Here is a 15850-nt window from a genome sequence, read left to right on the forward strand (position 1 = left end):
CTGGAGTGTTAATGGGGGGCTTGGGATTTAAACCCCACACCTGGGAGTACTGCCAAGGTGCTTGCACAATCTGTGGGGCTGGGAGAAGGGTGCTCTGTGGCATCACCCAAATATTTCCCCTTAAAAATGAGCAGAAAACACCTAAATGATCAGCAAGAAAGATTTAGTAAAATAAACCCCTGTGGTAGGATGCTGTGCCATCGTTAACTAACCAGGCTATAAAATAAGACTTAAGAATAGGGGTAAATGCTCAAGATATAAACACAATGAACAGATATTATAATTTTGATGATAACATCATCGCTATTTTTGGAGGGTATACGTTTGCACAGAAAAGAACAGAAGGCTAATCACCAAAATGAGATTTAATAGGTGGCATATTTCATTTCTTTTTTATACTTTTCTGTCTTCCTCAGTTTTGTATAAAATATGTTCATTACAACTAGAAAAACATTATTAAATAATAAACAAAAGGAAACTTTAAAAATGGCTTTAAAACGTTATATTGGCCTCAAAGGAGACCTTTAATCTATTTTCTGTGCACACTCTCTTCTTGTACTGGGAGCTCAGCAGCGATCATAACACAGCAAATCGCTGGGTTGGAAACCTTGGCAGGTGTTTCCTTTGATTCTAGACTTCAGGGGCTGTGGCTGTGGTTGCAAAACCTCCACTGATGATCTGATCCAGAGATCTAAGGCCTTGAGGATAGAACATCCCTCATCCTAGCAGGAAATAATGAAACCTTCTAACCTTAAAGCCCTTTGGAAGAAATGAATATAAACATGTAAGTCTCTAGCATTGCTGCGATCCTTCATATTTTACGGCATGCATTCTCATTTAATCCTCAATAATATGAAGGAGCAATTGGTCACATCAGCCCTAAGTTATAGGCAAGAAAGGCACTTGTCCCAGATCTTGTGGTGAGGACCAGAGCTTAAGCTAGACGCAGTGGCTCATGCCTGTAATCCCAGCACTCAGGGAGGCAGAGGCAGGTAGATCACTTGAGCTCAGGAGTTCAAGCCCAGCCTGGGCAACATGGTGAAACCCTGTCTCTACAAAAAAAATACAAAAAAAATTAGCCAGGTGTGGTGGCACACACCTGTAGTCCCAGCTACTCGTGAGGATGAGATGGGAGTATCACTTGAGCCCGGGAGGCGGAGGCTGCAGTGAGCCATGATAGCACCACTGCACTGCAGCCTGGGTGACAGAGCCAGACTCTGTCTCACAAAAAAAAAAAAAAAAAAAAAAGAAGAAGAACTTGGACCTTGAACCCAGCTCTTCTGATCCAGGCTCTTCCCCTGTTTTCTTGACTCCATTGTGGAAGAAACAGAGCAATCCTGATGAGCTGCCATGGGTGGCACGGGCATGGTCTTCCTATGGGCTCACCCTCAGTGGGCTGTACACATAAACCTGTCTCTTCCTATCAGATCAAGGAGATCTGGGCAGGGTGTCATCAAGAGAGCTGGGCTGGAAGCCTAGGATGACAAAGACTCTCAACTACCCAAAGATGTAGGAAGGACTTTCCTTATGCCACGTGCCAGGGATTAGATTTAAAAACAGCTCTTCTAAATCCCTAAATTGGCTTCCAACCTGGACTGTAAGCCCTGTTATGTTTCATTCTCAGCTCACCCTTGTCCCTTGTTCCTTCAGGCATTTCAATAACTGATGCTCATGCATTTTACACCCTGCTATATTGTAAGTTGTTTTTAAGGGTAGTGACCAGATCCTACTCACTTTGGTATAGTCCTATTACCTAGTGGGTAGTAGCTGTATTAAATAGGTATAGTAGCTGTATTAAATAGGTAATAGGTATAGTCCTATTACCTAGTGGGTAGTAGCTGTATTAAATACACTGTATTTAAATACAGTGTTGGTTAAAGCCAAGGCATAGAATCAAAGCCAGAAGTTGTCCAGGAGTGAGAACACAGTGATAGGGATAAGAAGATTGGACTCAGAAGCAGAGCCTGCCTTGACAGGGGCCTTTTATATGCTTTCTGTAGTTAGAACAAGATCCACTCACCAGCTTTTCAGGGTGTGGTCAACCAGGGCTCAGACCAACAGAGCCAGAAGTTTCTGTATTCAAGAGCGATTAAATTGGATAACTACTCTTTGAACCGCATCCTGATGCATCGAGAACGTTCCATGGGCTAAGAACATAAAATAGGAAATGAGCACACACATCTTCTGGGGAAGGGTGGGCAGGTGGGATGATTTCATCAATTTTTTTCCCTTGTTTTTTAGTATTTCCTGATTTCTCCCCCAAAGAGCTTCAGAATGTCTGCTAATGGCACCCTCTTCTCCACAACAGAATTGGACTTTGAAGCAGGACACAGAAGGTAGTCTTGCTACTGACCTTGCATGAAGTACTGTTTATCTGAGGGTCAAGGAAAACATGAGGGATAGGTCACAGTGCAACCTGAGGGCAGCTGGGGGGAGCCCCTTGAGCAGTCTACAGCGTCATTGTAAGTTCAGATGGTAGTGAACCCCAGAGAGGGATGGGGAATAAGGCAGTTGTCTGGGAGGCCTCTTTTGGTCTCCAGAGAACAAGAATGACAGTGTGGGAGAGGGTGCCCAAGTACAAGAGTGTCATGAGCAGTGCAAGGTCAGACATAACCAGGTCCATGCACGTTTGTGTCTTTCCATAAGGTCAGGTTTTTACTGATGCTACTTCAATCCTAAAAGCCATGAGCTACATGGAATTCCCAAGGAGGCAACTCTCCTTAGACTTCTTGCTAACTCAGTAGTCAGAGCACATAGGCTCAAGCCACTCCACAGGTCAGTCAGTATTGTAAACCATACGTAGTATACTTCATCAGCACATAAATGTTATAAATTAAACATTCCACATCAAACAAAGTAACATTTAACATCATGAGAAAAGAGGTTAATAAACCAGACCAAGGACGGTGATGTGGACACGGAGAGTGTCTTGGCCACATCCAGATGGTCATCAATGTCTTGCAAGGAAGAGTCTTTGATTTGGGCAGATGCTGGGTGCTGATTACAAGTGACAGCAAGACGGGGTCTGTCAAGATGGCCTTGTCGAGCCAGTGAAGTCCTGCTCATTTTATGGCCCTTGAGTCCTCTGGCGAAGACTGGTAGTAAAGGATTATGCCCTTATCTGGTTGAGTGTTGTCTTTATTGATTAGGTGACCATCTGGACCCTGTTGGCTTGATGGCTTTTGAAATGTAAGATGGCATTTTTTTTCTAAGATGTAGTCACTAATGTCAAGGGTGATCTATACAAGATTTCTCAGACCCCATCTTGTTTGGGAAAGGCAGCCATCCAAGCAAAGGGGCTGATGAGGGGAAGTGGATGACAACACATTGGCCTTGGGGTGAAGCAGGTGAGGCTCCTGGCTCTGCGTAGGGTGTGGGAACAAGAGCTAGCCATGTGAGCCATGGGGGCCTCACTCCCTCCAGTGGGAGTGATATGCACTTTCCAGAGATCTTGTGAAAAACACCGGGATAGATGTGCAGCATGGCGCTTGAGCAGATGCTGGCCTGGTGGGACAATGGTGGTGAATAGCCCCTGCAGAATGAGAAGCAGCCAGCGGGTTTGGAGACGGGGGGAGAAAGGTCACCCTGCAGGCCCTGAGACTGTGGGGGCATTACGGAGAGGGTCACCACCAAAGGGGCAGGGTCTGTTCTCACTCCTCCCACTCCATGATTTTCCCCATCCTATTTTGAAGTAGTGCCAGCAAAGCTTGATTGTCTCACGTGGAATGTTTCCCTGGCAGTTTCCATCTCATCGTGGAGGTGAGGGACAGTGGAGGCCTCAAAGCCTCCACAGAGCTCCAGGTGAACATCGTGAACCTCAACGACGAAGTCCCTCGCTTTACCAGGTAGGCCTGAGGGCATGCAGGACTCCCTGGGCCGCAGGTGCGTCCTTCTTGGGCGGCCTCGTCTCCTCCGGCACATTTAATACAAGGCAGAGGGATGCCCTTTGCTGTGGCCTGCAGGAAAGATTAGAGGCACGTGCTCTTCAGAGTCTTTATCTGGGCCTCTGGATTGCTGTTTTCCACCTTTGCTGCCTCTGCCTCCTGTACCCCCACATTCACATGCACCATGGGATTTTGGATATGGTGGGGAGAAGGGGTGGACACATGCCCGGGGGTGTGGCCTGAACTGTGCACATGCAGAGGGTGCTTTTAAAATAAAGTGCTGCGCTTTAGTAACAGCAGAGTCCCAGAGCATGCATCGTCACTCACGACTCCCTAACGCCCGCTCCTAGCATGTTATCCTCACACTGAGGAAAGGGCTATTTTCACGGTGCCTGCCTGTTACTGGCTGCTCTAAAGTTTCTTCCTGCCATGGTGGATCCAGAAAAGTGATCCGGCTGTGTCTGGCAGCTCCTCTGTCCAGCAGAGGTGGGAAGGGTAAATGCGTCGGGTGGAGGGTAGTTTGTGGAAATGTGCCTGGCACTATCCCAGGCACAAAATGAAGATCTGAGCCTATTGTAGATGGGGATTTAGGAGGAAAAGATGGGATTCTGAGCTAGTAGATGGCACTGCAAACAGCCTGGCATACTGCTTACAGAGCCTCTGCCTGCCCCAGTCCCTGAGATGGGCATAGAAGTCAGCCACAAGGAAAGGCAAAATCACCTTTAACAGCATAAATGGTTATGAATAGATTCAGCACAGGATACTCCACCAATAAAAGACCATTAGGCCTCAGAGCTGGGTAGAGGACTTGCAAAACGACTCCAAGATTGTGAGGTATTTGAGGCAACCTCACTCCCAGACTAACCTGGTGCCACTTGGCAAACACCACAATTGCACAACTTCTGGATGTTAACATAGTCTACAGTCCAGTTGCAGGTGTCAAAGAATGCGTCTGCTCCAGCCCTGCAGCCTGGGCTGCAGTTCCTTTTTCAATCCTTGACCCTCAATTTATCTGCTGCTATTAAATTGCTATGTAATGCTTTCCATCAGCACCTGATGCTGGGTTAGGTTCAGAAGGAGAGCCCAGTGCCTTTGGGCTGACAGGTGGCTCCTGGAGCAAAGTCTAGGCAGCTTATGAACAGTTATGACATCCCAGCCCAGACTCAGGCTCAGGTATGGGCCCACACAGCTCTGCAGATTCTTCAAGGACCCCCAGAGGAAGGTGATGGCTGCAGGGCTGGAGCAGACGCATTCTTTGACACCTTCCCCACAAGTCCCATCTGGGAGGAGGGGAGGAAGGTTAATGGGGTTGCAAAGGGGAAAATAATAAGTCCTTCCCAGGGGCAGAGCTTGTAAACCATCTGGTTTGGACCACATCTTCCAAAATACAGAAACTGACTTTAGCAGAGAGAGAACATGACCCTTGCTGGCTTGGGGTGCACCCAGAGGTCAGCCTGGAACTCTCCGGTTCTCATTTTAGGTTTGAAAGAGGAACATATTGGGCTCCATCCCCAAGCAGATAGCATGATCTGTGTGACAGTCTTTTTTTTTTTTTAAGTCAGTCGACTTTATTTCAAACAGCATTCCTTGGATGAAGGTGAGGATGGGTCTGCTGGAGCCTCACTCCAAAAGAAGGAGTGGGGGCAGGGTGGCTTCCCAGGCTTGGCTCAGGCAGTCAATGAGGGTCAACCTCATCCCTCAGCCATCAAAATTTGAAAGGATTTGCTTGGTTTCAAACTACGTGCTGACTTTGAGGGCTTTCATGGTTCCCTTGAGCTTCTCAGCCTCCTTTTCCTGTAAATCAGTGCTAGCACTAACGATAACTTCTTTAATTCAGGATTAACAAAATTAAATCTTCAAACAGACTCAAGTGTACTGAGTTTGAGTGTGAAATACAAATGTAAAATGTACAGACAGCCTTTCTATCTTTACTATTTGTTAAACGCATGCAATTAACACAACCAAAGCAAGTCCTATGTCTGTTCTTGAAAATGTCTCCCCATTTTACCCCTGGTGGTGACAAATGTCAGAAAGCTTTATAGACTCAGGATGCATGCTCCAGGAGTCTGCCATTATTGAAATTGAACATTTTATTATAAAAGCACCTGACACACCGGATGCAGTGGCTCACGCCTGTAATCCCAGCACTTTGGGAGGCTGAGGCGGGTGGATCACCTGAGGTCAGGAGTTCGAGACCAGCCTGACCAACATGGTGAAACCCTGTCTCTACTAAAAATACCAAAGTAGCCAGGCATGGTGGTGGGCACCTGTAATCCCAGCTACTCAGGAGGCTGAGACAGGAGAATCACTTGAACCCAGGAGGCAGAGGTTGCAGTGAGCTGAGATCATGCCATTGCACTCCAACCTGGGCAACAAGACCAGAACTCCATCTCAAACAAACAAAAAAGAAAAAAAAAAAAGCACCTGATATATTTACTGTTTCCCTGTGCACAGAGCTTGCTGTGTGTGCAGAGCACTTTATTTTAGAGTTGGGTAGGTAGGTCTTTCTCCCCTCCTGCCCATTTCTTTTGTATTTACTCAGTCCTTTTCCATCTGGTGCTTGGCAGTGTCATGCACACCTTGGGCACTTACTGAATACTCATTCATAGTGGTGAAGCCATCCATGGCTTCCCAGCATTCACACCCTTCCCTGTGAGTGTGGCCACTGGCCCAAGCTCTGGGGGTCAGGTGTTACGGGGAAGAAGGATGTGGGAATACAAGTGGTAGCAGAGCTTTACTGTGTCAGGGTAGCTGCATGGCACCTGGCTTCGCTGTGCTTTGAATAGCTCTTAACTGTGGTCTACGTTGAATGATATTTTATACATACCTGTATCTTGGATTCAAAAATCAAATAGACTAAAGATTTTGTCTCCTGCCAGGCTTAATGTCAGGTTAGCCAAGGAGAGAATATTTCGCCTGAGGAGCTGTGTCGTGGCCAGTAGCCTGACCAGTTCCCTTCGTGGGGATCTGGGTTCCTGGAGCACCCAGCATGGACTAGATGAGCCTTCAGAGCAGAGTTTCTTAAACAGCGGAACTGCTGGCATTGAGCCAGGTACCCCATTGTAGAGGGGTTGTCCTGTGCATTGGAGGATGTGTAGCAGCATATCCAGCTTCTATCCCCTAAACATCAATAGTAGCTGTCTCCCCTAGTTGTGAAAATCAAACATGTTCAGACACCACCCCTGGCCCCCCAGCTGAGAACCACTGCCTGAGAAGGAAGGAGGGATGATGGGAAGAAGGGGCTTTTCCTCCCCAGGTGTCCTCTCTCTGTCCCGTGGGAGGCTGGGAGCCTGTGGTTGCCACCTCTGGCATCACCTTATAATCATCCTTCTGAAACATTAATGTCTATGCAGATTAGCTGGGCATCTTGTGAAAAAGCCAGTCCTGGTTCAGAGGGCTGGGGTGGGTGGGCCTGAGGTCTGCATGTCTAACCAGCTCCCTGGTGATGCTTTTACTAGGAGCATGCTTGGAGCAGTAGCTCATGGCTGTGTGATTAGCACAGGCATCTTAGTGGCCTCTTTGTTGGAAGTTAACAGAACCCACTCATGATGACCAAGGCAAAAACATACTACATTAGCAACAGGGGCATTCACAGAAGGGACCGAGGGGCTTGGCCCAGCCTGGGGGCGCTGGGGCCACATCCTTCCCTCCTGGCTCTGGTTTTGGCTCCTGCCATCCCACCTCTTTGGCCCCATTCCACTTTGTCTATTCCTAGATCCATCAGGGGCAGCATTACAGATTGCCTGAGAAGGGGATATGTCAAGTAAGGGAAAGGATGAATGGGCCTGTTTCAGTGGGACACTGGGGTGACCTTAGGCTGAACATGATTACTCTCCTCCAGCAATGGAGTATACCCACAGAAGTCCACCTTGTGAATAGATGTGGGGGGACCCTGGATCCAGGGAGGAGCTCTGGTAGGGAGGGTTGGGGTGAAGCCCTGGTTCCTGCCTTTCTCTGACTGCCCCTGACTTAGCTATTGATTCCCTGCCATTTCTCCTTCCTCTGGCCCTACCTACCTTATAGGGATGGTGAGATAGCACAGCAGAAATATTCTGAGCTCACGAAAGGAATGCCGTCACTTAGATCTGAGAGGTACTATACCCCTTTCAAAGAAGATCCCACATGGGAAGACCTCCACTTGGGTAACTGGGAAATTAGAGGTGACTACTTGCCCCACTGAAATGATTTTCCCTCAGCAAAAGGACTTCCTGCAGAGTTGGTTTAAACAATAAGCCTCCCTTAGAGCATTCAAAATTACTCAATGTATAGTTAGTTAAAACTCCCAACCTATCAGTCTCATTACTGGCCTGTTCCAAAGGCATTGGTGGAGGTCTGAGGAAGATGGGTAAGTTGGTGATTTGGGGTTATCTTGCAAGAAGGACAGTGATGGGGCCTGGTCTTCTTCAGGGGACCTATTTCTCAGTTCAGAGAGCTGACCTCATGATTAATGCAACTTGGAAAGGTGCACGAGTTCTGTGCATAAATTCTATATTCTCAGGCAAAAAAAAAAAAAAAAAAAGGAAGAAAAAAAAGTGAGCAAACACGTGAGAATAGAGAAGCTTTACAATTTTTCTGGCTTCTGGTGGCAGCCATGGGATGGGAGTCAGGAACAAGGGAGGGAACCCGCAGCTCTGGACATGACCTTGGCATGTAACTCTGGACACAGTGATATCTAAAAGAATCCAGGGAAATCTGCACAAAAAGTGGGAAAATGAGAAAAGATAGCTGGATAGGCCACCTGTCCTTATTTCAAAAGACGTTAATGCCAAGGCTGATCTGAAATGACATCAGGCAGAGGTGCATAGAGTCAGAGACTGTGGCCCATGTAAATTGTTGCAACGACAGCGTGGTACTTTCTTCACATCCACAGGGATGTGGTCTTTGGGAATACAAAAGCCAGCCACCCCTCCTTTCCACTGCTGTGCTCTCCCTCTGAGCATGTTGATGCAACTTGAACAGCTCTGCACTATATTTAGCACTAACCAAAATACCAATCACCTAGATGCTACCTTCCCATGCCCCTGGAAATTAGCTGTGTCTGCTGTATCTCTGTTCCAGCCCGACACGAGTGTACACAATCCTGGAGGAACTGAGTCCAGGAACCATCGTGGCCAATATCACAGCGGAGGATCCTGATGATGAAGGTTTTCCCAGCCACCTCCTCTACAGCATTACCACTGTTAGCAAATATTTCATGATAAATCAGTGTAAGCCACTCACTTCCATCCTTAAGTGCATCCTCTAATTCAGCCATGTGGATTGTCTTACAATGTAGTTGTCCCTCGTCACCCATGAGAATTGGTTCTAGGATGCACCGTGGATACCAAAATCCATGTATGCTCAAGTTTCTTCTATAAAATGGCTTAGTATTTGCATATAACCTATGCATGTCCCCCTGTATATTTTATATTATCTCTAGATTCCTTATAATACCAAATGCTATGTAGATAGTTGTTGTATTGTTTAGGGAATAATGACAAGAAAAAAATGTCTGTATATGTTTAGTGCAAATGCAGCCAGCCATTTATTTTTCCTGAATATTTTAAATCCTCAGTTGGTTGAATCTGAGGATGCAGAACCCATGGATACAAAGGGCCGATTGTATTTTTCTTATCTTCTGGTATTGGGCATGTCTTTCTGTCTGGGGTCATCATTGGTTACCAAGGTAATAGATGTATTATAAGCAGCTGGCATGGGGGTTGGGCAAACTAAACAGGGTTGACAGCTATGTCACCCTTCACCTTTGTGGGGGATGGGTGGGGGGCAGTGAAGAGATTTATTTTCTTACCCATTGTTAGGCTTGTGACTGAGACCTCTATAAAAAAAGACAGATTAACAAGAGAAAAGCATACAAATTTATTTAATGTTAAGTTTATGTCACACCAGAGCCTTCAGAAATGAAGACTCAAAGAAACAGGGAAACCCATGTGTTTTTATGGTCAGTTTGATGAAGTGAGTAATTATGGAGAAGTATGATTGGAGTACAAAAGGGTGTGATAAACCTGGGAGAATTTAGCAAGGTCCGTTTGTTCAGATTCTTCCTGGCATCTCTGTCTTCCAGAATAGGATGTTCCTTTCCTCCAGTTATAGGTAGGTTACCTCTGGAATGAAGCTCTTATGACTGCTTCAAAGGAAAGCCAGAGAGCTCTTTTATGGGCTGCTTCAGGGAAGAAGGGCAGGAGAAGGTCAGAGAGATCTTCCACCTTCTGCTGTTTTCTCAAATGCCAAGGTGCCATATTTTGGGGTAATATGTCCTGAATCCCATCACCTTTTTCTCAAAGGCAGGTGTATAGGATGGATGGGTTACTTATCCTGAGGGTTCCCTGAAGTCTTCTGAAGAGAGGGGCTATATTAGCACTGTCCAATAGGGATAGAATGAAGCCACTTACGTAATTTCAAAGTCTCTAGTAGTCACATTTTTAACAAGTAAAAAGAAATAGGAGAAATTAATTTTAATTAGGTATTTTTAACATGTATAAAATATTATTTCAACATGTTATCAATACTTAAAGGTTATTCATGGCCAGGCATGGTGGCTCATGTCTGTAATCCCAACACTTTGGGAGGCTGAGGCCAAAGGATTGCTTGAGCCCAGGAGTTTGAGACCAGCCTGGGCAACGTAGTGAAACCCTGTCTCTACTAAAAGTTTAAAAATTAGCTGCGTGTCATGATACACACCTATAGTCCCAGCTACTCAGGAAGTTGAGGCAGGAGGATCTCTTGAGCCCAGGAGTTTAAGGGGTGCAGTGAGCTATGATCATTCCACTCTACTCCAGCCTTGGTGACAGAGCAAAACCCTGTCCCAAAAAAAAAAAAAAAAAGTGATTCATGGGATATTTCATATCATTTTCTTTGGTACCGAGTCTTGGAAGACTGTTGTATGTTTTGTACTTACAGTACATCTCAATTTGGATTAGCACCATTTAATTGCTCAATAACTCTCATGTGACTAGTGGTAACTGTATGGGACAGTGTCATCTTGGTCAATCTGCCAGACTGATGGGAGTTATTTTTCCATCTGAATATCTCTGAAGGGGACTTCTCTGCTCTTCTATAACCATCTTTTTCTGGGGCCTTAGTACACACCAGGCATTATGCTGAGTGATTATTCACATACATCTCATCTCAAGTACTCAAGATAGCAACTCAATGAACTATCATCATTCACATTTTACAGATGAGGAAACTGAGGCCTAGGGAGAGCCTCAGACAGGTCAAACAATTTGTTCAAGGTCTTACAGCTTGTAGGTCATGAAGCAGAAGTACCACCCTAAGCCGCCTGATTCCTCGGGCCTGTCCTCTTAACCACTACCAGACTGTCCCACCTTTATAAGTCCTGATTGCATCACCAAAAAGGACTTCCAGCCTTAGACAATGCCAGAAAAACAATGTGCTGTTGGCTCCTTAGGCTTTCGGCCAAAAGACACCTATTCCCAGGAGAGCCAGGCAAAGGCAATAATTGTGCACTGCCTCTGAAAACATCCTGATGCCCTGTCAGCTGATAGTGTAGGGACAACCATGGTTGAGAATTCTGTTCACTCTAGTGTTGCGAAATTCAACTTTTAACAAGTAGAGTGAGGTTTTTGGTGTTTTTTTTGAGCATATTTATTAAGATTTTTTGGTTGCAGGTAACAGAAACTAAGGCAAACCAACCTAACCAAAAAAAAAAAAAAAAAAAAGGCAGGCACATCTATCAACAGGATTCTGTGCATCTCTTAAGGAAATGTAAAAAGATGGGGACATACAAAGGATGTGACCCAGTGCTGCTCCAGGGACCTTGGTTCTGTAGCTGTACTATTAGCCTGACTGATCCTCCAATGTGTGCCTTTCAGTTATAAATTCTCCAATAAGAGAGCCCTCTGGGTCAAGCTGGAGTCAGTTATTCACCAGTCCAGTCCACTCTGGGCAAGGGCCGCCACCAGGGACCCAACTCTGAAGTACAGTGTGAAAAATCCTAGAAGGGTCAGGCCAGATACCCCAATGAATGTCTAACATAGGAACTAAATGGGTTTTCAAAAATGTATTTGTATAGAGATTATGCTCTGCATAAGCTCTTCCTCATGTTAGAATGGTCTTTTCCAGTTTTCTCCAAGTTTCTGTATTCCTTTTCATTTCTCTTCAAAGGGTCACGTTCTAACCTTTGCTTTCTCAGTGACTGGTACAATCCAAGTGGCCCAAAGGATAGACCGAGACGCAGGTGAATTGAGACAAAATCCCACCATTTCCCTGGAAGTTCTAGTGAAGGACAGACCATATGGGGGTCAGGAGAATCGCATCCAGATAACCTTCATTGTGGAAGACGTCAACGACAATCCTGCCACATGCCAAAAGTTCACCTTCAGGTATGCACACTTTGAAAGTTGGGCTGGACATTCTATCTCTTTGGTGGCCCTCTGCCCTTCTGCTTCTCTGGTATATTCTCAGGAGAATTATAAGCATTTGGAGAAACAGCTCAGTAGAATAAATCGATGTGAACTGTTCACTGTTGTCCACAGGTTTCCTTGTTATCATCCTTTTTTCTTCCCTCTCTTTCATTTTCCTTCTTCTTCATTATCTCCCTTGTTCACTTTCTTACTCTTAAGAATTATTTTTTATTTTGCTCCCTTCTATATCTGGCTCATCTCTGTTGGTGAAAAGGACCACAGGGACTTGTTAGGCCCTCCCTGGACTGTGCCTGTTCTTTGTTTATTGCCACGGGTGGCAAGATGGGGCTGTTAGTTAGCAGTTATAATAGACGTTTGAGACTTAGGATCAGTGAATAGGAACTCCCAGGAAAACATACCACCAGCCAGATGAATAAATCAAACCAAGTACTTAGGTAAAACCAAACAAAGCATCGAATTCACCTTACACAACTTAATTGAATATAAACAAAAGACATCCGAAAGGGAAAAAATGCAGATACAAGTGGGATACAAGTGATTTTGTATATTTTGACTCATTCTTTGTCCTACAATCTATTTGCTATTATTTTACAACAAACTCCCTTGTGATTCTGGGTTAATATGCTTTTTGAAAACAATATTGTCTTTCTACTATTTTGTCAAAAAGCCACATGATTAATACTTGCCCATATTAGCCTCATCTCTGAGGTTTTGTTCCAGCCAGTCTCTGGTCTCCTGAGAGGCTGAAGAGGGCTCTTTGGGAGGAATTGGGGTTGTGGGGAGCAACTCCACAGCAGCCCTTGCTAAGAGACAGCCCTGTATCTGGAGCAAGGCTGAAGATCAGGGTGAGTCTCAGCTCCAGATGTCCCCATGGGGAGAGTCTCCTGAGTTTATCTTTGAGTGGTTTTGTAAGTTTTCTCCAGGCGACTCTGGACATAGATCCAATACATGCAGAGGACAAAGGACCCTAGACCAGGATTGCCTAGGAGAAGCAGGAGAAATAGAAATTCCTTTATTATACTCATGAATGTCTCCCTGTTGTCCCAAATGGCATGCCCAGTATAATGTTAAAGGATCCATGTGACCTCGAGTCTGATATCAAAACGGTTAAACTCTGTTCTGGATGCACCCCTGACTTATTCCTTTAGATCCAGTCTCCACCCTGCTCTGTGCTCCAAGACGCTGACCTGGATGGATACCGTATTAATCTGTTTTCATGCTGCTGATAAAGATATACCTGTGACTGGGCGATTTACAAAAGAAAGAGGTTTAATTGAACTTACAGTTCCACATGGCTGGGGGAGCCTCACAATCATGGCAGAAGGCAAGGAGGAGCAAGTCACATCTTACATGGATGGCAGCAGGCAAAGAGATAGAGCTTGTGTAGGGAAACTCCTCCTTATAAAGCCATCAGATCTCATGAGACTTAGTCACTATCATGAGAACAACCCAGGAAAGACTTGCCCCCATGATTCCATTTCCTCCTACCAGGTCCCTCCCACAACATGTAGGAATTCAAGGTGAGACTTTGGTGGAGACACAGCCAAACCATATCATCCTGCCCCAGCCCTTCCCAAATCTCATGTTCTCACATTTCAAAACCAATCATGCCTTCCCAACAGTCATCCAAAGTCTTAACTCATTTCAGCATTAACTCAAAAGTCCACAGTCCAAAGTCTCATCCGAGATAAGGCAAATCCCTTCTGCCTATGAGCCTGTAAAATCAAAAGCAAGTTAGTTACTTCCTAGATACAATGGGGGTATAGGCATTGGGTAAATACAGCTGTTCCAATGGGATAAATTGGCCAAAATGCAGGTGCTACAGGCCCCATGCAAGTGTGAAATCCAGCAGGGTAGTCAAATCTTAAAACTCCAAAATGATCTCCTTTGACTCCATGTCTCACATCCAGGTCACGCTCATGCAAGAGGTGGGTTCCCATGATCTTGGGCAGCTCCATTCCTGTGGCTTTGCAGGGTACAGCTTCCATCCTGGATGCTTTCATGGGCTGGCATTGAGTGCCTGTGGCTTTTCCAGGTGCATGGTGCTAGCTGTCAGTGGATTTACCATTCTGGGGTCTGGAGGACAGTGGCCCTCTTCTCACAGCTCCACTAGGCAGTGCCCTACTAGGGACTTCGTGTGGGGACTCCAATCTCACATTTCCCTTCTGCACTGCCCTAGCAGAGGTTCTCCATGAGGGGCCGCCCCTGCAACAAACTTCTGCCTGGGCATCCAGGCATTTCCATACATCCTCTCAAATCTAAGCGGAGGTTCTCAAACCTCAGTTCTTGACTTCTGTGCACCCGCAGGCTCAACACCACATGAAAGCTGGCAAAGCTTGGGGCTTCCACCCTCTGAAGCAATAGCCCGAGCTGTACCTTGGCCCCTTTTAATCAAAGCTAGAGCGGCTGGGATGCAGGGCACCAAGTCCCTAGGCTGCACACAAGAGAAGGACCCAGGGCCTGGCCCATGAAGCCATTTCTTCCTCCTAAACCTCTGGGCCTGTGATGGGAGTGGCTTCCACAGAGGTCTCTGACATGCCCTGGTGACATTTTCCCCATTGTCTTGGTGATTAACATTCAGCTCCTTGTTACTTATGTAAATTTCTGCAGCTGTCTTGAATTTCTCCTCAGAAAATGGGATTTTCCTTTCTATCGCATTGTCAGGCTGCAAAATTTCCAAACTTTTAAGCTCTGCTTCCCTCATAAAACTGAATGCCTTTAATAGCACCCAAGTCACATCTTGAATGCTTTGCTGCTTAAAAATTTCTTCTACCAGATACTCTAAATCATCTCTCTCAAGTTCAAAGTTCTACAAGTCTCTAGGGCAGGGGCAAAATGCCACCAGTCTCTTTGCTAAAACATAACAAGAGTCACCTTTGCTCCAGTTCCCAACAAGTTCCTCATCTCCATCTGAGACCACCTCAGCCTGGATTTAATTGTCCATATCATGAACAGCATTTTGGTCAAAGCCATTCAACAAGTCTCTAGGGAGTTCCAAACTTTCCCACATTTTCCTGTCTTCTTTTAAGCCCACCAAACTGTTCCAACCCCTGCCTGTTACCCAGTTCCAAAGTTGCTTCCACATTTTCAGGTATCTACAGCAGAGCCCCACTCTATTGGTACCAATTTACTGGATTAGTCCATTTTCATACTGCTAATAAAGACATACCTGAGACTGGGCAATTTACAACAGAAAGAGGTTTAATGGGCTTACAGTTCCACGTGGCTGGGGAAGCCTCACAATCATGGCAGAAGGCAAGGAGGAGCAAGTCATGTCTTACGTGGATGGCAGCAGGCAAAGAGAGAGCTTGTGCAGGGAAACTCCCCCTTATAAAGCCATCAGATCTCATGAGACTTAGTCACTATCACAAGAACAGCACAGGAAAGACTTGCCCCCATGATTCAATTTCCTCCTACTGGGTCCCTCTCACAACATGTGGGAGTTCAAGATGAGATTTGGGTGGGGACGCAGCCAAACCATATCAGATACCAACCAACTCCCTTGCCTTCCAGCTTCTAGTTGGCCAATGGGGAGTCCTGGAAAGAGGAGGAGAGGAGGTTCAGGCTCTCTCTTTGTGAGCT

At 45.8% G+C, this 15850-nt stretch overlaps 1 protein-coding gene across 1 annotated transcript in view; it reads left to right on the forward strand.

Annotated features, from left to right (window-relative positions):
* CDHR3 (cadherin related family member 3) overlaps positions 1–15850 on the forward strand; it is a 74558-nt gene that overhangs the window by 28975 nt on the left and 29733 nt on the right. The window contains exons 5-8 of the mRNA XM_003811191.6: positions 2242–2336; positions 3741–3845; positions 8943–9091; positions 12037–12226. Coding sequence (XP_003811239.1) covers positions 2242–2336; positions 3741–3845; positions 8943–9091; positions 12037–12226 — 539 coding nt within the window. The remainder of the gene's footprint in view (positions 1–2241; positions 2337–3740; positions 3846–8942; positions 9092–12036; positions 12227–15850) is intronic.

Source organism: Pan paniscus, chromosome 6, assembly GCF_029289425.2.
Source record: "Pan paniscus chromosome 6, NHGRI_mPanPan1-v2.0_pri, whole genome shotgun sequence".
NCBI classification, from domain to species: Eukaryota; Metazoa; Chordata; class Mammalia; order Primates; family Hominidae; genus Pan; species Pan paniscus.